General features: G+C 41.5%; 1 protein-coding gene across 5 annotated transcripts in view; it reads right to left on the minus strand.

Annotated features, from left to right (window-relative positions):
- Positions 1-27,516, minus strand: part of LOC138971489 (homeodomain-interacting protein kinase 2-like) — a 64,836-nt gene that overhangs the window by 14,996 nt on the left and 22,324 nt on the right. For 3 of the 5 annotated variants that reach the window (XM_070344228.1, XM_070344229.1, XM_070344226.1), the window contains exons 3-15: positions 16,906-17,029; positions 15,319-15,441; positions 15,002-15,088; positions 14,221-14,405; positions 13,775-13,952; positions 13,129-13,345; positions 12,586-12,674; positions 11,085-11,153; positions 5,491-5,643; positions 4,353-4,465; positions 3,442-3,828; positions 2,928-3,019; positions 1,130-1,350 (exon numbers count right to left, since the gene is read on the minus strand). In XM_070344228.1, coding sequence (XP_070200329.1) covers positions 1,130-1,350; positions 2,928-3,019; positions 3,442-3,828; positions 4,353-4,465; positions 5,491-5,643; positions 11,085-11,153; positions 12,586-12,674; positions 13,129-13,345; positions 13,775-13,952; positions 14,221-14,405; positions 15,002-15,088; positions 15,319-15,441; positions 16,906-17,029 — 2,038 coding nt within the window. The remainder of the gene's footprint in view (positions 1-1,129; positions 1,351-2,927; positions 3,020-3,441; positions 3,829-4,352; positions 4,466-5,490; positions 5,644-11,084; positions 11,154-12,585; positions 12,675-13,128; positions 13,346-13,774; positions 13,953-14,220; positions 14,406-15,001; positions 15,089-15,318; positions 15,442-16,905; positions 17,030-27,516) is intronic. The other 2 variants (XM_070344227.1, XM_070344230.1) reach the window with 2 other exon arrangements.

The raw sequence follows: 27,516 nt of genomic DNA on the forward strand, positions 1-27,516 counted from the left end.
ATAATGAAAAGATGAAGTTCGTGAAATAACATCTGCGGTTGACAGTGGTAAGTTCATTTTTACAATCATCTCAGAAAACATTGCTTCAGCGCGGACTACAGCCTTTTCTTCTGGCAGGATTTGCTTTGCGGGAATGAACTTCATAATTCCTTGGCAGCTTTCAGCGGATTTCTTTGCAGCAACCTTGTCCAGGTGAGTTTTGGAACTGCAGTGTCGTTCGATGTCATATTTCCCAGCATGGGCAACGGAGAAATCTGATTTACAATACTTGCAGTGTGCATGACTTTTTCCCATAGTAGACTCCACAATTCCTGGCTCTTTCTTATATTTCTCCAAGAAAATCTGCTGCTTCTGCTGTTTAGACTTGGTACAGTCATCCGAAACTGGCACATTTTTCCGCTTCATTTTGCCACGATTGTCCAGACGATCGCACGTGCCAACAACTGAACAAGGTTTCCACAGCTGAAGACTCGCTGTCATGCTTATCTCCCTTCGACCGAAACCGTTATCAGTTGTACCATTCCGTAATCAGCACACCAACACCGGAAAACGTATTCTAGATTTTTTCTTAGGCGTATTTTGTGCGTGTGTCGCGTATTTGCGTACCGATAATAATTTGGCGTACAAAATACGCCCAAATCGTACTGGTAAACAGGTCTGGAATGTGCACCATGTAACAAACCTGAACCTTATCTGGTCGGCGCGAATTAGAAATAAACCACTGAGGTGACTGTGTACTTTACTTGTGCTCAAGGGATCTGTAAGTGTCATAAAATGTTGTTGCAGGCTATAGCTAGTGGGTTTCATCAGGTTAGTATTTTCCTGTGAAAAGCTTGAATTGTGCTGTTAACCTCCTGCTTTAGCAGCTTCACCTTTATTTCCCACATTACTATGCCGCAACACAGTTACCGACTATTCAGCCTGCCTTAACTTTGATTTTGGTACTGCCACAAGGTGCATGTAAATAAATGATAACTAAACCTGAACATTGTTTGAAAACCACCAACACACACAATTATTGTGACTGTTCCACGGTTCACATATTTACTTCTTCCGGCATCCTGTGCCAGACGCGAATGCATACCAAACTGCCGTCATCAAGAAATCCTAAGCCAACACACAGACTAACCTTCTTGCTACTGCGACGGTCACAGTTATTGGTGGAGTTGGAGGGGCCCAGACTGTTGCTGCTGCTGCTGCTGGACATAGCCATGTTGCTGCTGTTGCTGCTGCTGTTGCTCCCGCCGCTGCTGTCGGCCACAATGGTGAAGTGCTTGTCCATCTGGCTGTCCATAGCACTTCCCTCACCATTCACCACATAGCTGCTGCTGCGGCGGCAACGTACTGCGTCTGCAAGGGGAACAATACATGCGACTGTCTAATACACGTGTCATTCTAACAATGCAAAGGGGAACAGTGCTGAACAGACAATGCCCTTTTTACATTTAGTTAAGTTTTGACTAAATGTTTTAACATAGAGGGGGGAATCGAGACGAGGATCGTGGTGTGTGTGTGTGTGTGTGTGTGTGTGTGTGTGTGTGTGTGTGTGTGTGTGTGTGTGTGTGTGTGTGTGTGTGTGTGTGTGTGTGTGTGTGTGTGTGTGTGTGTGTGTGTGAGCGATTCAGAGTAAACTACTGGACCGATCTTTATGAAATTTTTCATGAGAGTTCCTGGGTATGATATCCTCAGACGGTTTTTTCATTTTTTCGATATATGTCTTTGATGACGTCATATCCGGCATTTTGTAAAAGTTGAGGCGGCACTGTCACACCCTCATTTTTCAATCAAATTGATCGAAATTTTGGCCAAGCAATCTTCGACGAAGGCCGGACTTTGGGATTGCATTTCAGCTTGGAGGCTCAAATATAAATTAATGACTTTGGTCATTAAAAATCTGAAAATTGTAATTAAAATTATTTTTTTATAAAACGATCCAAAATTACGTTTATCGTATTCTTCATCATTTTCTGATTCCAAAAACATATAAATATGTTATATTCGGATTAAAAACAAGTTCTGAAAATTAAAAATATAAAAATTATGATTAAAATTAAATTTTCGAAATCAATTTAAAAACAATTTCATCTTATTCCTTGTCCGTTGCTGATTCCAAAAACATATAGATATGATATGTTTGGATTAAAAACACATTCAGAGAGTTAAAAAGAATAGAGATATAGAAAAGCGTGCTATTCTCCTCAGCGCAACCGCTACCGCGCTTTTCTGGATTGTTAATTTCACTGCCTTTGCCACGAGCCGTGGACAGACAATGCTACGAGAGTACAGTCTTGCGGAAAAAATGCAATGCGTTCAGTTTCATTCTGTGAGTTCGACTGAGCTTGACTAAATGTTGTATTTTCGCCTTACGCGACTTGTTATTATTGTCACATCCTGTATAACACTTTTTTAAGCCTCTAGCATTTACGAAATAGTAGTTTCTGCAATCTTGTGTTTGAACCAGAACCTACCCAACGAAAGCGGAGTGAAGCTGACAATGCTCTCAGAGTATAGTGTGGGGAACCCAAATGGGCAAACGAGCTCACACGTAACCAGAAAAAAATTCTGGAACGCTGAAGAAGAAGAAGAACCAGAACCAAGAGAGGAATAATGAACTCTCATATATCTGAAGCAAAAATACACATTACACACACCCCAGACCTTTCATATAACTGCACATCAATTTTATAACAGCTACAACCAAAGAATGGATTAGACTCACCTTAACTTCTTTTTTTCCCAGAACATCAGTTCAGACAGGCATGAAAGTCAGCAATCCAAAATAGAAAAAACATTTTGGGGAAAAAAAAATCTCATGCTAAGAGTATGGTAACATTTGTAGGTCCACCTTCAGGCAATTTATCTATCGCTCCTTACAAGGAAGCATCCATTTCCTGAATGTCACCTAAGACAGAGAAAGGGCGACTCACCGAAACTGTCACCAGCAGCAGACGCAGCGATATGGCTGTCGGAGATGCTGGAGGTCATGTAGCCATGCTCTCCCCTCACTTCTTCTCTCGACCTGTCAAATAATTGTTTTATTAGCCAACGCCTCACAACCATGATACAGCTAGGGGGAAAAAATCAGAACTTTTTTGGACTGATATGCTAATGTTGAATCAAACTCACTTTGTTCAATAAAACAGAATTCTGTTCTTCAAAAATATTATTTCTTAACCTGAAAGTATTTGAGTGAAGGGAGAAGAAACTTACAGAGATCAAACTTAACTGTGACTTAGCAATAACACGGAACACAGAAGAGGTTTGCTCGCTTTGTTGTTACACAGGGGTTGGCTTTTGAGTGAAAGCAGGCTTCCAGGAAATCATTTCTCAAGAGATTTTACAGTGATGCACAAAGCACTCTGATATATCTACAAAACAGTCATATTTTCTTGGAAAACTTTACAGGAGTCTACAAAACACTCTACCAAACGGTCAACTCACACTTTAGAGCGACCAGAGCCCCCATGCGTGCGATAGGGGTAGGCTCCGTGCTCACGCAGATGGCGGTCATGGTGGTGGTGGTGGTGGTGGTGGTGGTGCGAGGGCAAGCCGCGACGGTCACTCTCGTCCTCGCTGTCGGAGCTGATGGTGATGACACTGTGGGAAGGGGAGGGGGAGTCGCGGATGACGATGGTCTGCAAGCTGTCCATGGGGCGAGCGTCCAGCATGAGACCGGGAGCCACCATGCCCCAGTCCTCACCTGCACCCCCTCCCCCCACACGCAGCATCTCCTCCGGGCCCAGCAGTTCAGCCTGCGGGGGTGTGCTCTCCTTCACGCGCTTCTTCACCGGCGACAGCTGTGTCGATGTGGCCTCCTTGTTGGTTCGGCTACACAAACATACGACAACACTTGTCAAGCCTCAAAACAAGGAAAGGTTAATGAACAGAATAGAAACCTACGGCAACAATTGTGAAGACCTAAAAAACTAGATGGGTGAAACTAAATGGAATAGAAACATACAACTATTGTGAAGACTTAAAGTTAAAAAACAAAGGATTTCTGTACTCACTGATACAAGAACAGCACAAGACGATACAAATTTTCGCTTATGAAAACTTCATCAGGGAAAAACACAACCCACGCAACACGGAACGAACAAGGTTTCAAAAGAAAATGGAGGGGAAACATGCAAAAAGGGAAGGAACTCTAGGAACGGAAATAAATGACAGGGGAGAGAAGTGATTGGATGATGTCAGGGGCACACGCCAAAAAAACCATTCATAAACGGGGGGGGGGGGGGGAAGACCCAGGAAAAACATACACGCACGACGTACACACACACACGTACCATAAAGACCGTAAAGACTTAAGACGGGATGCGTTAATAAATGGAACAGTTTCGCTGACTGACCTCTGTTTTGGATGTCTCTTGCTAGAAGAGTGGGAGGCGGCGGCCGCAGCGTACTGTGAAGACAGAGGCTGAGTGTGTACCAGCCCCATGTTCCAGTGCTGGGACCCAGAATTCTGCACACACATTATAATCATTAACATCACCCCATTATCATCATTCATTATAACACTGTCTTCTTACAATCTTCATTGTTCATCTCATACATTCATCCCAACTCCCAGTCCCATTTCATCTCATGCATTTCAGCAATTACAAAGACCTGAAAAGGTTGAGCACAAAACAAAATGAATTTTGCAAAAACAATTAAGCACACAAAAATCAGCACTGACATGACATGATTATTATGTTCACATTATTGCTCATACTCCTGTTCCCATCACAACTCCCATAACATCTAAAATTTCTATCATACGATTTTAATAATATGATTTTCACCCACCACCACACACACACACACACTGACATACACCAACCCTATGCTCACCATAGGAGACTGTCTCGATTTTAATAATAATAATAATATGATTTTCACCCACCACCACACACACACACACTGACATACACCAACCCTACACTCACCATAGGAGACTGTCTCGATTTTAATAATAATAATAATATGATTTTCACCCACCACCACACACACACACACTGACATACACCAACCCTATGCTCACCATAGGAGACTGTCTCGATTTTAATAATAATAATATGATTTTCACCCACCACCACACACAAACACACTCACATACACCAACCCTATGCTCACCATAGGAGACTGTCTCGATTTTAATAATAATAATAATATGATTTTCACCCACCACCACACACAAACACACTCACATACACCAACCCTATGCTCACCATAGGAGACTGTCTCGATTTTAATAATAATACGATTTTCACCCACCACCACACACAAACACACCGACATACACCAACCCTACACTCACCATAAGAGACTGTCTCGATTTTAATAATAATAGTAATATGATTTTCACCAACCACCACACACAAACACACCGACATACACCAACCCTACACTCACCATAAGAGACTGTCTCGATTTTAATAATAATAATAATATGATTTTCACCAACCACCACACACACACACTGACACACACCAACCCTACGCTCACCATGAGAGACTGTCTCCAGTTGTCAGCGGTGGCGGTGAGAGCGTCAGGCACCAGTGTCTGCGGCACGGCGCGCTGTGAGGTCAGGGTGGGCAGGTGTTGCCACGACCCCATTAGTACCTGGCGACTGGCCGGCCATGAGTTCACGTGAGCGTTCTGAAAACACAGAGACCAGGACACACTTTGAAAATATGCTTGGTTATGGTAAATTATTTTGTGAGCATTCTGAAAACACACAGACACTGACAGACACATAACAAAATTAGGCTTGGTAGATTATCTTGTGAGTGTTCTGAAAACACACAGACAGACACCAGGGATGGCCAAATCTCAAAATGTTTACTGGCCAGCCGGGCGAGTAACTTCAAGGGAGTCACTAGCCCGTCAGAAATGTCGCTGGCCCGGTACGTACCACACAACAAATTATGACTTAAGATTTCTTTACACAATTAAAATAGCAGTGATACGGCAGGAGCCTCGTTGTCGTTTCACCTGAACATGGCAGTGGTTTTGCAGACGAGACAAAAGTTCCTGAATCTGCAGTGTTTATATGGCTTTAAAACTCGGTAGTACAACGTTTTGCATTTGACCAAAATGTTCACTGGCCAGCCGGGCGAGCTGCCAGGAGGTTTCTACTAGCCCAGCGGATTTACTCGCCCCTGGCGATCGGGCGGACGTTTTGGCCATCCCTGGACACATAATAAAATTTGCCTTGGCAGATTATTTAGTGAGCATTCTAAAAACACAGAAATAAGATACACTTGAGAATACACTAGGCAAGGTTATCTTCTTCTTTACTAATTTTTGCAACTCTTCTTGCTCATCTTTGCCTCTCTGTGTTTGTGCATGTGAATTCACTCGACAGCCTAAATACGCTGACAAGATACTCAATCAATGAAACCGAAAGTAGGCTTGGTCGATTTTCTTCTTCTCCCCTTAGTTTAATGTCTGTATGAAATGGAATCATTTGTTCGTGTGAATTACAGGGTGACCCCAAAAAAAAGAGTACCGAAACAAAACGTCATAAATTGAACAAAAATAAAGCAATCTTCATAAAATGTATTTACACATACAAGTAGCCTCTGCATGATTTGCACAGAAAATTTTAGCGTTCTAGCTTGTCTTTCAGGAAAGTTATGCTCATTCTACAGAACATGCTCTAAATGGCTTCCCCCGGATTTAAATCCCCCAAATTTCTATCTTTGGGGGTTCCTGAAAGACAACGTCTACAGGAACAACCCACAGACAATCACAGAACTCAAGAGAACCATCACAACAACCATTCGCGAAATCTCGCAACAGGAGTGTGTGCGGGTGATTGATAACTTTGCGTGGCGAGTTCAAGTTTGCCTGCAGCGGCGCGAAGGCCATTTGGAGCATGTTCTGTAGAATGAGCATAACTTTCCTGAAAGACAAGCTAGAACGCTAAAATCATGCAGAGGCTACTTGTGTGTGTAAATAAATTTTATGAAGATTGCTTTATTTTTGTTCAATTTATGACGTTTTGTTTGGGTACTCTTTTTTTGGGGTCACCCTGTACAATCATTTTATTTCATTTGGAATCGTGATTATGTTTGTCAGAATCGTGATCACATCACTGAATGAAATGGAATCACTTGTTCATGTGAATTACAATCATTTTATTTCATTTGGAATCATGATTGCATGTTTGTCAGAATCGTGATCACATATCTCCTCCTCTTGCTTACTCTGGTCCTGTTCAACAGAAACAAATGGCACCAAGTGTTGCTGGGTTTTGTATTGCCTGTGTGCCCCCTTAAAACAGTGAAGCAAACACAAGTGGCCACTGATCAGAAGAGCAAAGCCATCATGGTGGACCAGCCAATCAGACGGGCGCTGTGGCGGGGTGGTAAGACGTCGGCCTCTTAATCGGAAGGTCGAGGGTTCGAATCCCGGTCGCGGCCGCCTGGTGGGTTAAGTGTGGAGATTTTTCCGATCTCCCAGGTCAACTTATGTGCAGACCTGCTAGTGGCTTATCCCCCTTCGTGTCACGCAAGCACAAGACCAAGTGCGCACGGAAAAGATCCTGTAATCCATGTCAGAGTTCGGTGGGTTATAGAAACACGAAAATATCCAGCATGCTTCCTCCGAAAATGGCGTATGGCTGCCTTAATGGCGGGGTAAAAACGGTCATACACGTAAAATTCCACTCGTGCAAAAAACACGTGTACGTGGGAGTTTCAGCCCACGAACGCAGAAGAAGAAGAAAAGAAGGACCAGCCAATCCAGTTGAACCCCCCCTTCAAAGACCGCCCAATTTAAGACTCCTTCCCTTTTCGGACCCTGTTTTCACAGACTTTTGCTTCATAGCCTGTGTCATTTTAACCCCATTTTAAAGGCTGCCATATACGTAGCGTTCATTAATTAATTCATATCGTTTACATGTGCCAATAATGTTATAAAACTGTACCTAAGGGGATATAATAACGATTGGCTGTAGCTTTCGAACACAGAAAAAATTATTTCAGTATTGTAAAGTGGTGTTGATAGTGTCGAATGTAAACAGAACAGTCTCAAAGTGAAAGTGGATGTTTTCCGGAAATTGCGAAGTTAACAAGAATACAGAAAAGCGCGCTTTCCTGCTTAGCACAATACGCTACCGCGCTAATCTGGTGCACGTGGAAGGTGAGTGATTTCCTTTACGCAGGGATTGACGAAGCTGTACTGTCTGTGTTGACGGTCTAAAAATAGCCCAAGTTCTGTGTTGACGGTCTAAAAATAGCCCAAGTCCTGGAGAACTGTTGCTAAACATAGCAATAAAGAATTAATTATTTCTCGTAATTGGTAAGGACTTCAAACCTAAAACTTTGCAGGAAACTTAATTTATACATCCCCGCAACGATGGGAAAAGCCCTGGAAGTAATTAAACTAATTAAATAGGACTATATGTCAGCCTTTAAGTCTCTCTCCTTTTTAAGACCTGATTTTTTCAGATTTTTGGAGGTCTTAAAAGGGGGGTTCCACTGTAGTGAGTTCCAACGAACATATTTCCAAAGAAAAATGCATCATAATTATCCAGCAAACATTGCACAATATGCACACATTATTCACCGTGATGCCATGATTGTTTGCCTCTTCTGATCAGCACCATATTTTTGCCTCACTGTTTAAAAGGTGCAGATTTTCCTCAGTCAATTTATACCTTTACAGAGTAACATGGTATTTCCAAACATTATCTATTTACACTTTCAAGATTCAAGTAAGTATGAATGCGTCATCTGTGCTGCAAAATTATGTTAACACTTTTTAACTATAACTGAAATCACACTGAGGTTGGCAAGTATGAGCAACTGAATAAACTTAAGTTGGGTAAATAGTAAGTCAAGTAGATTAAAAAAAATGGATACTCTGATGAACAAATGAGAAGAATAAGTCTAGCTACATCTACACCATAAGGCATAACAGCAAAGAAACGTTTGCAGTTAAACAGAATGGAGTCAATATCAGAATACAAATGAAACAAAATATTCAACAGAGGGTGATTTTGCAATTCACATATGTTTAAAATACAATAACAATCATTGATAGATAGATGTGTTACAGGCAAATAAGGTGCACAAATAAAGCCAGCCAAATACATCACTATGACAAAGAATTAGACAAAGTCTCCTGAAGTTAAAACTGAGCCAAGAATACACAGTAATAAAAAGGAAAAAAACAAAAACACTAGTCTGCAGCACTCTGTCAAAATGTGATACGCTTGGTTCTGAGATCTGAGATGCCAAATTCATGAAATCATGCCACTGAAAATGCAAAGAAAACGTCAGTCTAACAAAGAAAGTCAGTAATCCATTCCACAAAGCAATACAACTGAAACTGGCTTGAATGTCCGGAACATGACACTTTAGAAATTGCAGTCCCCATGAGGACCAATCAAATGATGTTGAAACATTAATCAAGTAAACAGCCAGACAGAAACACCTGGATAATAGGCTAAACTTTCACAGAAAATGATCGTCATGCCTGAAATAGAACTCACATGAAGAGCCTGACAAACACACACAGAAAAGTGAAAACAGCAATTCAGTTAACATCAAGTAGTGTGGGGACATTACACAGCAAGTAACGAACAAGCCCACCCTGGCAAAACGTCAACAACAACAAAAAATGTACATGGGGTACATCTAAGAAAAAAGCAAGTGCTGAAGATGTGCTCAAAATCATGAAGATGTCAACAAATTTAGAAAGTCTGCTCAAAAAGAACCTATAAAATGTTTGTGTTTCTCAAAGAGTGCAAAACAGTAGCGTTTTTTAATTTTTTTCTTTTGTTTTCTTCTTTTTTGGAGAATATGGTAGATTTCAGGTTTGATGACATCAATTCAAGTTAGAGCAGTCTACATAAACAGCATGACAGCAGAAGGAACTGGACAATAAATATATCTATACCACTACACAGTACAAATAAAGAGCAATTAGGTATATGGCAGTGTAATTAATTATGAACTCAGCCGCAGCCCGGATACCAAAGATCAGCTGCATCTAGGCTACAGATTATGAGGTTAAAAAGCATGCCAAAACTTGAGTGTGATGTCAAGCTACCTTTAAACTTGCTACTCAATGCTTCTAGTTCTACAAAGGACAATTAGAACACTTTGCCACTTTGTAGGTTTTCCCTCTCCAAGAATCGTTTGATTTGGCAAAATAGTTGCTGCACCATTACATGTACAGTCAGTCTTTATGACAAAGACATGTGGATTTAACCTAGACAGTCTGAGGAAGTCCGCTAGTTTGGTTTAGCTACATGTACTACTAAATATTATCTTCCCAAAGCTTTTCTATAAACCACTGTTCACCTTCTCCCAATTTACCTGGAGATTTCCCCCTTTTAGTTCTTCATATACTTGCCTGATCATCTCACACAATCAGATTCAAATTCTTGTCACCCAGCTTTTTGGGGTTAAAACATTCCACCTTTCTGAACTGTATTCCAACCATTTTCTTTTCAGGTTGAATTTTCAAATCAAGACAAACTACAAAAGCATCTCTGACCTCCATTTTGTTTGCTTTGTTGCCCTTTTTCCTCCCATTCCACCCAAAACATCTAAATTGTGCCCCGAAAAGGCTAACATTGTCCACACCCCGTTTTGGCTTTTTAGTGAAAAAAACTATTCAACAATGCCTGTGAAGCAAAATGGCAGAAGCTGGATACAGAGAGAAAGAGAATTGCAGTAGAAACGGCCCAACTTGAGTGAAGGAAAACCAGGCACAATAATCATGGCAAGAAGAATGACAAAAACACTCTGATGAAAAGATGGACCAAACATGATGGTGAGTAGAGTAGAGTGGAGAGCAGAAGGCAGCTCGCTTAGGCAGGCAAGGGTATTCACAAAGACTATGCACACACATACAATCATGGCATACTCCAGATATAGCCCAGTGGAAGTGACGTCACATACTGAAAGAAGACTGAACATTTTGAGTTCGATCAGTGTGACGACGAAGCTAATGCGGGGCTAAATCAGAATATTGCCATCAACACCAGAGAAGTCAGTAAGGTAGTAACAGCAGAAGCTTGTCCAAAAAATGATGAGCAAACGAAGAAAACTATGTCAAAATTCAAAATGAGAGTTACATACGGCCATGAACACGGGTCTACCACTGTCAATCATGGTGACTGGCGTCAGATGCTGGGAGGCTACGGTCTGCTTGAGAACAAACACAACACACGGTTAGCTACTCTCTGCACCTCCACCAGCCTCCAGGGCTCTCACCCCTGCTCTGCCCTTTACCCATACATTCATATGTAAACACACAAATGCAACCTGCACTTAAAGAAAGCAACATGTTCAGGAACCATAACAGATGAATACAAATGTTCTTGAATGATACACAAATACCAACTTATCTTTAATTTGACATGAAAGATGTCCATGTTCTTGAACATCGATACAGACGCATATGCATGATCAATAAATCCATCCATCAACATGTTCTGAACACTATTCTTACCCTGAGCAACATTTACTGTTCATTCAAAACAAATACGTCTCAACCTGCATTTAAATATGCAAACCTAATCATATTCTCTAAATGTGTAAATCACTAAATGACGACAGATTTGTACAGGTTTTCCTATGGTGTCGGAGCATCCTTTCAGTTCCCTAGAACAAATCCATGACATCTACAGCCTCACTGTATGCATTCTGTGCAAAGTAACAATCTTTTGCTGAACTAAGTTTGCAATAGACCTCAGTTATCAGTGTTTGTAATTTTTGAGTTTCAAATATTAAGTAGAAAAATTGAATTGTAAATATAAGGAATATTTCCATTGTAAAAAAAAAAAAAGAATTTTTTTTTTTTAAATAAAAATTAAAAAAGACCTGTGTTACCTGCTAAATATTCCCACCCACAGTTAGTCCATTTTTGTTGTGTGTCTAAGTGGAAGGATACTCTGGGCAGATCTGTAGTGGTTTCTACAACGGTTTACACAGGGAGGAAGGTGTCTTCTATCCTTTCAGCTAAACGGACCATGCTAGGGCTTGGGGGACAAATGGTGGCCAGAGGATGGGCTTGGGAACTTGGATAAACGCAAAACTCACAAGGAATCCTTTCAAAACTATTGAAAATAATCTGAATAAAATGGAAAACAGAAATGAAACAAACAAACAAGTGTACCTTTTCACAAAAATACACACTAAAGTACAGACAAAAACTGAACTGGATGATCTGTATTTTAGCAACATGAAGTGTTTAAACCAACAAAACATTTTTGTGGCAAAGGTAGATTCTCAATTAATGTCAGAATGACTAAAAGATATGTGTAGGACTGCAGTACTGAGGTATTAGGTGATGTTACATGAAACTTAGAAGCTTATTTCAAAACCAAACTTTCTAGCCCTTAAACTTTAACTGTTAAACTATCAGGAAAGTGTCAACCCGACCTGCAGTTGGATTTCCTTTTTTTATGCTAAAATTAAAGATGTATACATATCAATATACTGAACCAAAGAATAACTAACACAGACAGGTTTCTAGAACAACAACAAAGTACATGTGCTGTCCTGAAAAAAACCCGGCAAAGTCAGTCACGATCACGGCAAAGTCATTCAGACAACAGGCAAAGGTTGGTGAACATACCTGACTGATCAACTGTGGTTGCAGCTGAAGCGTCTGAGGGGCTTGGCTTACCATGGAGACAGCACTGGGGCGATTAGGTGAGTTGAGGCCTGCCGAAAATAAGCAGATGTAACTGACGTTCCTGTTGATTTCTCTGCTCTTGTCTCCATCCCCTTCCCATTATTTTTTTATTCTTTCTTACGCAAATACTCAATACCAATTCAATCACCATCTCCAGTCAATACTGGCAAGTAATCATTAGAGAAGGATCTTTTGAAACACACTGTCTGCATCTACTACAAAAACCTTTTGAAAGGAATAATTCCTACACAAAGCATGACACAGCAATCAGAAATCTGGTGATTGATTAAACATGTGCATTCTTCAAGAAACCTGCTTTTTTCAACTCTGTTTTTAAAAAATTTTCATCATTGAAGTTTCAACATTTTCACCATCACGGTTCTAGCTTTCAATTTCCTTACACAATCCTTGCCTCTCGTTAGGCTCTAACATTACTATTTGGTCATGTTTCAACGCGATTGTTGCGAGGCTGCTGCGACTTACCAGGCATAGGGGCAGGCACGACAAGAGAGGGGACACACAGCGACTGCCTGAAGGGGTCAGGGCAGGGGAACTGTGCCGACTGTCTCTGCGTGGCCACGGAGGGCCCCAGTTGTTGCTGTGGTTGGTACGACAGGTACGTCCCGGACTGTATCGAGTACTGCAGGTACGGCGTGATGTCACTCACTCCTTGACTGGCACCCAGGTTCTGGGTTGCCATCTAAAACGTCAAGATGATGCTTGAAGATGTTTGCTGACGGAAGCTTGTGTATTAGTGAGCAAATTTTCTACGACAAAATCCTCGTTAACGTAAAACTGGATGGGTTGATATTTCTTTTTTCCGTCAGGACACACACACACACACACACTCCTCTCCTGTCCTGTCCTCTCCCTGAACACCACCCAACAACAGTTTGGCAAACTCAACCCATTTTATCTACATCCACAAGGATTCCCACTGTCTTCCAAAGTTCTTGACATGTATCTCACCAATGCAAGACATTTTCAAAGTTCAAAAACCATGAACTCTTCTTTTCAATATAATTTGGCGCTATCACCACCACCCCCCTCCTCTCAGTCTTCTTCCTCAAAGCCTCACCCCACACTATATAAAGCTTGACCCCACACTATATAAAGCACAAGTGCAGACCTGCGAGTGGAGAGCATTGATCTGGTTGTTGATCTGGTTGTTGTTAAAGGTGAGGGTGAAGCTGCCACTGGTGGCTGGCATCACGTTGTGCACCACACCGGCTGAGTTCTGGTTGATATCGTAAATGCCCGACTGTGGCCGCCGACAGATGTCCATGGCTGTCACGCTCTGCTTCGTACTGCAAACAACAGCGCACGATGAAAACATCATTCAGAAGAGGGGAGAACTTATCAAATCCTATTTTGTAAAGATGGAGCCGTCTGTTTTCAGTACAGGAAAGCAAAAACAGATAGGCAGCAATTCTAACAATCTAATTTCGTCATGAGTAATGACAGAGAGCTTTGGTGGGCTGGATGCGTAGTTAAAATTATCTTTTTTTAACATAAGTGCGGTAGTTAAGATTATCTTTTCTACCAAATTTCCAATGTCACACAACGGAAACGTACATGTTGAGGTGTGGCCACTCTGCGAGGTGGGAGAGCATTATGAAGGGGTGGTTGAGAGCATTGGCGGGCTGGATGCGGCGATCCTGGTCCAGGGTCAGCATGTTCTTGAGCAGGTTGATGAACTCACGCCGGTCCATCTTCTCCGCCACCAGCTCACTGCCCTCCAGGTCCGTCGGCACGTTGATCTGATGAGCAAAGACAAAGTTCTTAGCCGGGGATCCTGTTATTTCCAGTATATTACTAGTTACCAGTATTTTACAAGTAAAACTATCAAAAAACTGGCAGTTAATTTCAAGTATTTTACCAGTAATATTTTACCAGTAAAACTTTTACCAGTAAAACTATCAAAATACTTGCAGTTAATTTCCAGTATTTTCCTAGTAAATCTATCCAAATATTGGCAGTTTATTTCCAGTATTTTACCAGTAAAACTATCAAAATACTGACAGTTAATTTCCAATATTCTACCAATGAAACTATCAAAATACTGGTAGTTAATTCAGTCTTTTACCAGTAAAACTATCAAAATACTGGCAATCAACAATCCTAAATTGAAGTCTTTCTTAAGAACCTATTTGAATAGAAAAATCTGACAGAAAGAAGGTCTTGGAACAACAAGTCTTCATATGAAGGGTTCCACTCAACATTACTGAATTTCATAAATCTAGGAAACTTACCAGTGTCATACACAAATTCCCAGTAACAATTTTCACTTCCTCTGGTTAACAGCACAAACAGTCAAAACTAAATCTATTGAAATGAATCAAACATGCCCACTTACTTGGCCTATATCTTCCAAACAGTTGAAGATATACTTTCTGGCCTCCTTGGACTTGATTTTTGTCTCCCCTTCATGTTCTTCAGGAGACTGGAAAAAACATCAACATTTTATGTCAACTCTTACAAGACTTTTCAAGATTATTACGTATGCTTCAAATTAAACATGTGTTTGGTCATTCTTACTTTATATGTACAGCTCACGGCTACAGGAATGATTTTGAAACAAACAAAAACACAAGCAGACACCCAAATCTAACCCCAAATAGATCATTCTGACATGTATCAGCAAAGGTCACTGATGATGACCTTGGGACTGACCTTGAGTCTCCAGAAAGGGTAGCTGCTGTCTGTGTTGTCCCGTAGAAAGAAGCGGGTGGTCTTGGTGGCATTGTTAAGCAAGTTCTCTTGCGGAAGGCCCTGTGTCTGGGAGATGTAGCGAATCTGAAACACAACACAAACAACATTAATTATAATATTCTGTCAATGTTTTGTTGACATTTCCTACGTCTTTCAAGGTCAAAGAGATCCACAAGCTAACGTGCTACAGCGGAACCCCCCCCCCCCCCCCCCCCTTTAAGACCTCATAAAGTCTGAGAAAATCATGTGGTCTTAAAAGGGAGGGAGTCTTAAAATGAAGGTACATTTACAGAGGTTATGAACAGAAAATGTGAAAAAGCAAGGCCTTAAAATAGAGGAAGTCTTAAACTGGGGGGTCTTAAAAGGGGGGTTCTACTGTATCCCTGTAAACATGTATAATTCCATTGAAGAACAACTACTAAGAATAAGATGGGAGCTGGTCAGTTTCCCCATGCATAGTCTTAATGCCTAGACCACCAAAGGTACAATTTCAAGCCAATTGACCAGTCCAAGTAGTCAAGGATAGGTGTCACTTACAAAAGAAAATAAGAAAAACAAAATGCCATTCCGCACAGGGAGCAAACAGTATGCAGCTTTTTGGTATAAGTCCAAGTAGAACGATACTCTTACCCCATCAAACCCATGTGAACATATAACCAGATCTGTGGCAGTGTACATGATCGTTTCAAGGTAAGAAAGACACCTTAGCGACAGGATTACCGAACCAGACCTCCAGGGTTTGAGCAGCTCACACAACAGTCTTCTCAACAGACGCAGACCAACAAACAAACAAATCACTCATCTGCCAATAACCATTACTTATGGATAAAAAAGTGTAGGTACCGTATTTGACGGACTACAAGCCGCGACTTTTTTTTTTTTTAAATCGCATTGCGGCTTATAAAAAGATGCGGCTAAAACGTTACCTAAACTTGAATAGCATTCACCTAATGGAAGTCGCCGCGGATTTTCATTTCGCTCGATTAGCGATTACCGGTACTTTATTAGCTCTCTACTCAAGACTCGGCGCTTTTCTCTTTCTTTCGCAACTTCGTTTGTCAACAAGTCGTCGTGACAAGATAGCGTACAGAGAAACACCGGATGTTTCAGGATCTCGCGCGCGCGAGATTTCGTTTTTTTGTGTCTCGCGATAGTTGGAGGAGCGAGAGCCGCCATGTTGTGTTTTCGTCTGCTCGAAATGTGCACAAAAGTCGTAAATCATCCCAAAAAAGCTTATTCCGGGCGGGACTACATGTGTGTGTTGGTTACAAATTGTGTGTGTGATATTTTTCTTCAAACTTTTTCACCTTTCTTCTTTGTTTCACTTGTTTATTCTCGGAGCCGATTTCGCCAAATACCGTACTTTCGTTTGCCTGGTTGTTTTGATTGATTGACACGATCTGATTATATTTTTTTCGACGGCGGCTAATATAGTGACGCGGCCTATACGTGGCTCGTCCCAATTTTTTTTTTAAAAGTCGGGGGTGCGGCTTGTAATCCGTCAAATACGGTAACTGAATAAACACTGTTAAAACCAAATGTAGCTACCTGATCATACTCAGAGGACCCAGGGTAGAGGGGCCAGCCAAGGAAGAGTTCTGCGATGACGCAGCCCAGCGACCACATGTCTATGGCTTCTGAGAAAGGCAGACCAAGCAGAATCTCTGGAGCTCTGAAACACACAACAATAAAGATACGTGTGAGGATCATTCTGAATTGATCACTTAAGTACACACACATGTATACTAACTCAAACTCATGGAAGATGTTTTATTCTTTTGCAAAACTGTGTCATGGTAAACAGGGCAAACTCACGAGTTCAAGACGGGTCAAAACGAAGATACTATTTTCTAAATAGTAAATTACTACAGAACTGGCATGTCATTAATTTTGTAAATCAAATTTAAATTTCATTTACAGACCTAAACTTTTTGGATGTCAAATTTATTGACAAAACTGAAATGTTACTTCTGTACCATCAAAGACAAGCACACACAAAAAAGAGAGAAAAAAAGGATCATTCAAGCTCAAACATTGTGAGACGTCATCAAGTCATTTCAGGGGTCGACACTAACTTATTTGGCCTGGGGCCACACTGGCCCCAGAGATGGATATTGCTGGGGCGGAAAACAAAAATCTGGGGCCCACTCTCAGTATTCACGTGCGGCAATGCATTGTCTGTTTTTCTTCATCGTACTGAAGCCAGGGAAATTCTTTCAACTATTTGACATTGAAATTACGACAGCGCTTCGCGCTTTTGGCTTCATCGGTCTCCTTTTTTCGTTTCTCTCCACCCTGTTCTTCATCTTCATTTCCATGTCTTTTTACACCAGGGATGTGTCGCCCCATTTTGTGTTTGGCATTTGAAGGCGATACTTATCTCTCACGCTAAAGAGTGCAATCTGGGAGTTATTTCCCTTGCGGCATTGTCCTTCGACGATTTCAATGGGTTTTTTTCCTTGACTGCGGCATTGATCGTAACGCAAATTTCAGTGACGACTTTGACTGGCGATTTTTAGTGATTGGCTCTGGCATTAGAATTTTCGGTTTGTCATTGTTGGAATTTATCCTGGGGCGGAGTGGGCCCCAAGCTTCGGCAATGTTTGGGGCGGAACACAAAACTCTGGGGCGTTCCGCCCCCCGCCCCCGCTAGTGTCGAACCCTGCATTTTTCAAATGCTGAAGCTACTGATCAGTATCATCTTCCCTCGAGTTTCACATTCTATCTCCAGAAACAGCAATCAAAAGGCTATTTGTGCAAGTAGCCTTGAGAGTCTGAGAGTGAGAGCAAAAATGCTGCCACAAAACATGACACAGGAAGGAAAATGTACATTCAAGTTCCTCATCACACAGGTCAAAACAGAAAAACAAGTGCACAACAATCTATTTTCTGTCCATTCAAATTCAGCCTGTCTCCACTATTTATACAAATAGAAGATACATACTCTCTCTCTCTCTAATCCTTCTGTATTAAAGTGTTGAGTTAAGTTCTCTCTCTCTCTCTCCCTCTCTCTCTCGCTGACACACACTCCACAGTTTGATACCCCCCCTCCTTTAATTCCCAACCCTGGGCACTCCTTGCCTGCCTGACCCCCCCTCTCCCCCCCTCCCCCAACCCTCTACACAAATTCTTCTGTGCAGACCTCAAAATACAACAATTACAGGGGGAGAATTCCAAGCATATTTGTGAGTTAAGGCCAGGAGCTGTAAGGGTTCCTTCCCAGGGCTGGCAGGGTCTGAAATAAAGTGGCAAGGCCCTGACTTTCCTGTTTACAGGGGGGGGGTCTGTTCTGAATTAGGCTGAGAATGCATGGAAAACACATACTGTACACTATATATATATGCAGAACACCTTGGAAGCTTGGCAGAGCCTGCACAGGAAAAAACAACAACTTCCACTTCAATATTTTACCATTTATTTACCTGATGATGTTTTCAGTTTTTCAAGCAAAGAAAGTAATATCTTTCCACGTCTTTTGTTCATGTCTCAAATGTCAAAAATACAACACAGTCTCTTCTCTCTGGTGGTCACCTACTGTACATCATTGGCATAATGTCTGCTCATTCCAAGTCCCAATCCCATCTCTTTGTATGAATTTCTACTCAGAGTAACTCTCAACAAAACACCCCTCCCTTCAAGTCAAGGTCCTTTTGGTCACTTCATAATTACCATTACCAACAATCAGGGCAGGTTCACTGGTCCATCCAGGAACACAGTCAAATGTCATGCAGGTGTCAACATCATTCACCATCTGACTTCTGTGTCCTTGACTCCTTCAGCTTTGACTTTCCCTTTACTTACCCCCCTAAAGCCAAACTACGCCTGCTCACAAACATTTATCAGTTGATCAGATGGTGTACAAATCTGTTTCTTTTTTGCTGTTGTTAAGCTACTTTTCCTATGCATCGCTTTTTCATTTGCTTTAGTAGTTGTGGCTTTTTGTGAGCCTGCATTTGTGTGCATGCCTGAGTGCGTGTGTGTGCAGCAGGCATGTGTCTGTCTCTCTCTCTTCCCCCCTCTCCCGCCTTCCCACCATCTCTCTCTCTCTCTGCCTCTGAGTTCGTCTGTCTGCCTTGTATGCTTGTCTGTCTGCCTGCTTGTATCTCTATCTGTACTTTTATGCATGACAGTTCATAAACTGGATCAGCCACACAAAAAAGTCAGAATGGCCAGGGCCAAGTCAAACCTGGGTCCCTGAGCCCCCCAAACAAAATCCATCCCATAGGCCATATGCTCACACCATTGTTTGGCAAGGAAACACAATAGAGGGGGGGGGGGGGGGGGGCAGAGAAAAAAAAAAAGGGGGGGGGGTGGATTCAGCTTTACAGCTGTGGCCTGGGTGCCTAACAACTGCCAGCTTGCGCATTCTGATTCAGCTTTCTGATTCAGCTTATCGGTCTCCTTTCCTTTATTTTTTTTTTATCTACCCACGGCATAGAGCTATCCCGCAAATCCCTGACGACCTGTTGAGGTGTATGATGTATGCACTTCACTTGTTAATAAAATCGAATGTGAAATCTTTTCAGACAATCATGTGGTGCACGGCTGACAATAAAATCGAATGAACGTCAACCTGGGCTTTGATTCCTTTGCGGGGCATCAAGGGGAATAGCACTGCTGTTGCTCAACTCAAACCTTTGCTTCTGAGGAGTCTAGCAACCGGTGGAGGAGACCACGGGGGTGTTAAACTGTATTAGAATCAAACACACTGCGAAAGACATACAAGAGGACTGACATTGCAGACAGCAAATAAAACGGAGACAGAGTCCCAGACAACAGTAAGAGTTCTGAATGAAAGAAACTAAGACTATTAGAGACAAGGAGATGGTGAGGATGTGTGTTTTATTGTGTTTGTTTGGTTGTTTTTGGTTTTTTTGCTGGTAAGTGGTCAACAACGATCTCTCTCTCTCTCTCTCTCTCTCTCTCTCTCTCTCTCTCTCTCTCTCTCTCTCTCTCTCTCTCTCTCTCTCTCTCTCTCTCTTTCTCTCTCTCTCTCTCTCTCTCTCTCTCTCTCTCTCTCTCTCTCTCTCTCTCTCTCTCTCTCTCTCTCTCTCTCTCTCTCTCTCTCTCTCTCTCTCTCTCTCTCTCTCTCTCTCTCTCTCTCTCTCTCTCTCTCTCTCTCTCTCTCTCTCTCTCTCTCTCTCTCTCTCTCTCTCTCTCTCTCTCTCTCTCTCTCTCTCTCTCTCTCTCTCTCTCTCTCTCTCTCTCTCTCTCTCTCTCTCTCTCTCTCTCTCTCCTTTTCTCATTTATTATTACTGTATGTTTGATGTTTCTATGATTCTAGTCGGGCGCACGCGTGAATATGTGTTTGTGTGAATGTAAAGGGCACATTGTAAGATTAAGCCTGTGGCCTAAAATGTCTACCCTTTATGTGAATAAAATGTTCTAAGTCTAAGTCTAAGTCACACATAGACACATCGCAGTCCGGTTCTCTCCTAATCAACACATCCACCCCAACCCCATCTCTTGGGCTCACCCTCACCCTACCCAATCTTCCTGGGAAGTGAAGCACATTCAATCCCGGCTCTCACATCGATCTCACATCGGCCACAGAGCCTGAGGGATCAGACAAGAGACTGCCGCCTGAGTGGAGTTTCCCGCTGATGCGGCTCTGCGGCTGATGCACAGGGAGGGATGGATGGATGGATAGATGCAGTACTCAACCTTGTATGTGCGTTTGTGTGTGTGTGTGTGTGTATGTATATATTATATATATGAGCCTGTGCCAAAACGTGCTTGCCAAAATGGGACATTTGGGGTTGAAAACCAAACTGGAAATAATACTGTCTTATCTTTATACACTAATTGACTTTGTATAGTGCAACTATTTCCATAACCAAAAAGATAACTTGGGCTTTACTTTTTGCGAAAAAACAAAAAAAAGGCATCAACATAGCTGTGTGTCAACTATAACGCGAGACACAGCATTTTCATAAGTATCTTTATAAGTTCTTAACTGATTTGCTTCAAATTTACTCAGCAAGTAAGATTTACATCCCAAAAGAGATTCATTGAGGAACTTCTAAAATGGACCTTGTATTTTGAAAAATAAGACACCCATCACTGTGTCCTGAGTTACAGTTGACACACTCCAGTCACAAGAAATCCTGTAAAAAAATTAAAAACAGAGAAGATGTTTCAAAGACTAGAATATTTTATTAAAACCATCATTTGCAACTCAAACAAACCTCAAAATCACATGAAAAAGAAAGCAAAGTAGAAAAACTAGTCCCTGCTGTGTCAACTGTAACGGGGTCAAGGAAGACATGAAAATGGCACTGTGTCTCATGTTCCGGTTGACACACAAAGTCAGGAACACACACTGTAATGTGACAAGAGAATAAGAAATGCCAAAATGCCAGGTGTTACATGCAGAAAGTGCAAAATAAGGATAAGATGTCTTCAAATGTACAAATTTATTGGAAAATGGATGGCAAGAATCTCAAAAACACAACAGAAAACTAACCAAAACAGTCCCAAATAGTGGTATATTTACACCATCAGCTTATACAGAAAGTTCCTGCAGTTAATGTTCGTGAACATTACATTCCAGTCTGAACGAGTCAAAAGTCATTAAACAAACAATTTTGCACTCAAAACTGGTTAAATAAAAATGAAAAATTAAAACGCAAGTTCATGGAGAAAACAAGGTAAAATTACAAACGCCCAAGGGAAATGTCAATCTCATGAATATCCTCCACATCCACACATTAAGTGTCACTTGCACTCTCAAATAGTCATGCACATAATCAAAGAAACACATGGCACACTAGCACCCTACAAAGGTAAATACAAGACTTGATCAATCACAAATTGGTAATCAGAGATTTAAAAAAAAATGTGCACCTCTACCAATAAATACACACAAGCATTCAAAGTACCACAATGTACAAGACTAGAGAAAATCACAGATCAGCTTTCACACATAGCTTTAGCTGCCAATGCCTACATGTAAAATAATATGATAATGATAACTGCAAAGTTCGTAAAATTGGCTTCCCCCATCAAATAAATTAATCTACTCGGGCTATGCATGATCAGCAAACTTGCCAGACTGTCACTGTCAGAAGGGAGTCAGACCAAACCAGATGCAGACCTGTTTACACTAAACCCGAGGCAAGAGTACTTTCCCAAAACGTTGAGTGTATTTTTCAAAAAGTTGGTGTACTTTGCAAGCAAAGCCATACGCGTGGGTGCAAACGTGTTTGTGTAAGAATAGCATGTCTTCTGTTCCTCTCCAAAGTTCGTTCATGGCAGACATCGTAGCGTTCAGGGTCCAGCTTTAGCCGTTGTCTGTACTCTTTGGATCGCTCGTTGTTCTGCTTCCGGACTCGTTCAGCCTTGGGTGACAATCTGACTTGCAGTCGCAGACCTTACAATCACGAAAAAGAAATGAGGCTCAAGTACAAGACAGAAAAATATTTGCCCACAGCACATCTAGAATTTAATGACATGTTCAAGTGCAGTTTCTACAGCACTGACCCCTGTCTCTTCTACCTCTCCCAGATAAATGTAACATTTCACTTTTAAGAGCAACAATACCACTTCTAACATCAGTCCTAAGAACTAAGACTGTACTGGATTTCCTACAAAGAGATGTGTCTAAGTTGACACAATCACCATAAATTAATATGCTTTCATCTGCAGAGTCATTTATTTACAAGGCTGGTAATTGAGGTAACTAAAAAAACAAGTAACAAAGGACATAAAACAATACTGTGTCCTTCCCAAGAAAAGTTACGGTCGACATGCATTCCTCGTAAATCAAAGCTACAAACATTAAAAAAAAAAAAAACACAACCCTAAACTCTCAATTCCAAAAGTTAAAAGTAAAACGCAGACCTTAAATAGAAAAGAAAGGCATACGTATGTAAATGCATAGCTGTCCAAAAATAGCTGTCATTCGTAACCGAGACACAGTGAGAGTTACATGTCTTGCGTTACGATTGACGCAAGAAGATCCCCGAGTTTGTTTGTTTGTTTATTTGTTGCTTAACGTCCAGCCGACTACGCAGAGCCATATCAGGACGAGGAAGGGGGGGATGAAGGGGGCCACTTGTCAAGCGATTCCTGTTTACAAATGCACTAACCCATTACTTGTGTCCCAGCAGGCTTTAGTAAAACTAAATTAATACCTACTGGAAGATTACCAGTTTCCAGTATGTTAAAATAGGCTTAACCTATCTACTGCTGGACTTACATCAGAACACTAACAGATTAAACTATACATGAATCGCGAGACAAGCGGCAAGAGAAGAGATTTTTGGAAAAAATACAGGTGAATGAGCAAGAAGGCAGAAAAAAGAAAAGAATTCATGAAGAAAAAGAGAGCATGACAGGAAAGAGGAATCAAAAATCTACCTAACAGCAAACTAGAAAGCTCCTGCGGTTCCAAAAACAGGAGGGGCCTTTAATTTCATAACCGCAGTGCCCCACTGCGGGAAGATCCCCGAGTGGCCTTCTCGAAAAATATTTCACAACCAAACCAAGAACAAGTCGCTTAAGGCGAAAATACAACATTTAGTCAAGTAGCTGTCGAACTCACAGAATGAAACTGAACGCAATGCAATTTTTCAGCAAGACCGTATACTCGTAGCATCGTCAGTCCACCGCTCATGACAAAGGCAGGGAAATTGACAAGAAGAGCGGGGTAGTAGTTGCGCTAAGAACGCTTTTCTGTACCACTCTTCGTTTGAACTTTCTGAGCGTGTTTTTAATCCAAACATATCATATCTATATGTTTTTGGAATCAGGAACCGACAAGGAATAAGATGAAAGTGTTTTTAAATTGATTTCGACAATTTAATTTTGATTATAATTTTTATATTTTTAATTTTCAGAGCTTGTTTTTAATCTAAATATAACATATTTATATGTTTTTAGAATCAGAAAATGATGAAGAATAAGATGAACGTAAATTTGGATCGTTTTATAAAAAAAATTGTTGTTTTTACAATTTTCAGATTTTTAATGACCAAAGTCATTAATTAATTTTTAAGCCACCAAGCTGAAATGCAATACCGAAGTCCGGCCTTCATCGAAGATTGCTTGGCCAAAATTTCAATCAATTTGATTGAAAAATGAGGGTGTGACAGTGCCGCCTCAACTTTTACAAAAATCCGGATATGACGTCATCAAAGGTATTTATCGAAAAAAAGAAAAAAACGTTCGGGGATATTATTCCCAGGAACTTTCATGTAAAATTTCAAAAAGATCGGTCCAGTAGTTTGGTTTGAATCGCTCTACACGCACGCACACACACACGCACGCACGCACACACTCACACACACACATACACCACGACCCTCGTTTCGATTGCCCCTCTATGTTAAAACATTTAGTCAAAACTTGACTAAATGTAAAAACAAGTCCGAAAACTCATACATTACTTGCTAATCCAAACGGAACCATTGTTTGCTGTTGCTATTGCTAGCCGTGAAAATGTTCAGTCGATCGTAACAAAGACATCACAGAATATGGATCGATCGTAACGAAGACCCAAACTGTCCCTGTGTCTTAATTCAACAAAAAAACAACCAGCGTGCTTCAACGAACTTTTTCAGTCCAGACAAATGCTTAAAATATGAAAGGAAGAATCACCCAGAACATATTCTTTGCTACTAGCTATAACACAGCGAATAAGTAAAAAACTTGAAGAATTTTGAGTCGATCGTAACGCTCATCAAACAGGAGACATGAAACGAAAACTTACCTTCCCTGCGAAAGTCGGCCATCCGTGTAGCAAAATGGAGTCCAACTGCGTGCGTGTAACGTTTTTGCTATTTATAACAGCAGCCCCGATACTTCCGCGGTCATTTAAAATAAATTATTGAATATTGAGCGATCGTAACAAAAAGACATGAAAATTGCATTCAACCTAAAAACTTCTCAAAACTACTTAAAATACTTTTATTTTAAATCAATTGTTTGCAAATCAAATAAAACTTTTTATTTACTGCTGCTTACAACTTTCGGTTGCGATAATGACGTTCGTAGATTCGAAAATCGAGGGACGTATCGTGAGTTCGCTGGAGACACAGGGAGTTACGATCGCTATGGACGTTTTTGACGTCAAATATTTTGCCAATAAACATCTTTTTTTTCGTAGACATCATCTTTTCGTGGTAATTTAGGGTACATTTATCAATATTATGGGCACTGTTTCTAACTTGCCGACGGAGATTTCTGGACCGCGGACCAACAAAACACCATGTACGGAATGTCCCACTTTTAAGTCGCCGGATTTGCCCGCTTCGGCTAACATTTTTATTTTTTTCATGTAGGTGTAATGCATGCAAGCTTCTGAAACTGTCTTTGCTATGTCTTTAACATACATGCTTTCAAACTGTTCAGTGCTTTTTGCGATTGAAAGTGCGGTTGATGAACAGTAATGCATGAACATGTCGGCTCTTTCGGCAGACCACGTTTTGGCACAGGCTCATATGTGTGTGTGTGTGTGTGTGTGTGTGTGTGTGTGTGTGTGTGTGTGTGTGTGTGTGTGACACTGCCAGACAGACAAACAGGCAGACAGGCAGGCAGGCAGACAGACAGGCTCACACACAAACACACACACACACACACACACACACTGAGAACAGCCTGCGTCAGACAGTTTGAACTGAAGTGTGAAATCAAAAATTCAGCCATTTAAGCTGATAAGGTGGGCGGGTAGTGCTTCGAGACACTCAAGATGATAAGGATTCAAAGCACGAGCGGCACAATCAAAATGCTATCCCCCCTCCCGTTTGAACGTAAGGGAAAACATCAGGTCTTTAAAAAGGAGGGCTGTACATTTACGTGGGGTACAAAAAGAAAGTCGGAAAAAGCAAACTCTGTAAAGGATGCGAAGTCTGATGTGAGATGGGAGGGGGTCTTAATTGTTGGGTTTCACTGTATGTGCGTTTGTTAGCGCGTGCTCATACCTCTGCCTCGCAGAGAGAGCGGGCATCCCCTAGATATATATGATATATATATATATATATAGAGAGAGAGAGAGAGAGAGAGAGAGAGAGAGAGAGAGAGAGAGAGAGAGGTCGTCCGTGTTAGTCGATGTGAGAGAGAGAGAGAGGTCGTCCGTGTTAGTCGATGTATGCAAGAAAAATGCAGCCTTGAGAGTGCAGTCTGTGTGCGAGCGAGTGAGTGTGTGCATCATCCCCCTCTCTCCTTCTTTCCCCTCCGTTGCACACAACGAGCGGTCTCTGACGCATCAAATCTTCATCAGACACGACGCTCAGTTTGGCGCACTTCCTTCCACCGACACATCCTCTCTGTCTGTCTTGTCTCACCCGCCTCCCTCTTTGTCTTGCTATGTCTCTGTCTCACGTTCCTCCCCTCTCTTTCTCTTTATTACCGCATTCTTTCACTCCCTCTTCTTGCTCTCAATGGATACCGAGACATTAGAGCTTTTGTGAGGGAGACTCATTCCAAAAGTTGTTTTTCACCCTTTTCCAAAAAATCTTCACATTCCTGGCCTCCCCTCTGCCCTCTTGAAGCAAAAGTTTGCACAAGTTCACAAAGTCAAACTTCTGCCAGAACTCTCTCTCTCTCTCTCTCCCCCCCCCCCCCCCCCCAACCACAACCACCCACCAAGCCTCGCACACAGAACATAGTATCTCTTCTCTCTACAAAATGCCAAGGGTCTTCGATCAAAAAGTCGAACTTCTCCACCTGCAAAGTTTTTCACCCACAAACTCCAAAGTTCTTGTTGACCCCCAACAAAACAAGAAGGGCAAAGCCCATACGACTCACATGCTTGACCTTGACCTTTACATGACCTTGACCTTCAGGGTCAAGGTCAAATAACTAAACCTAGCAATGACATCATACACTAAGAACTGCTTTACACATTTTTCCTACCAAAATACATGTGACCTTGACCCAAGGTCAAGGTCATCCAAGGTCATGCAACACAAAGCTGTTAATTCAAGACATAGGAAGTACAATGGTTGCTTATTGGCTCTTTCTACCATGAGATATGGTCACTTTTAGTGGTTCACTACCTTATTTTGGTCACATTTCATAAGGGTCAAAGTGACCTTGACCTTGATCATATGTGACCAAATGTGTCTCATGATGAAAGCATAACATGTGCCCCACATAATTTTTAAGTTTGAAACAGTTATCTTCCATAGTTCAGGGTCAAGGTCACTTCAAAATATG

Source organism: Littorina saxatilis, linkage group LG7, assembly GCF_037325665.1.
Source record: "Littorina saxatilis isolate snail1 linkage group LG7, US_GU_Lsax_2.0, whole genome shotgun sequence".
Lineage (NCBI taxonomy): Eukaryota > Metazoa > Mollusca > Gastropoda > Littorinimorpha > Littorinidae > Littorina > Littorina saxatilis.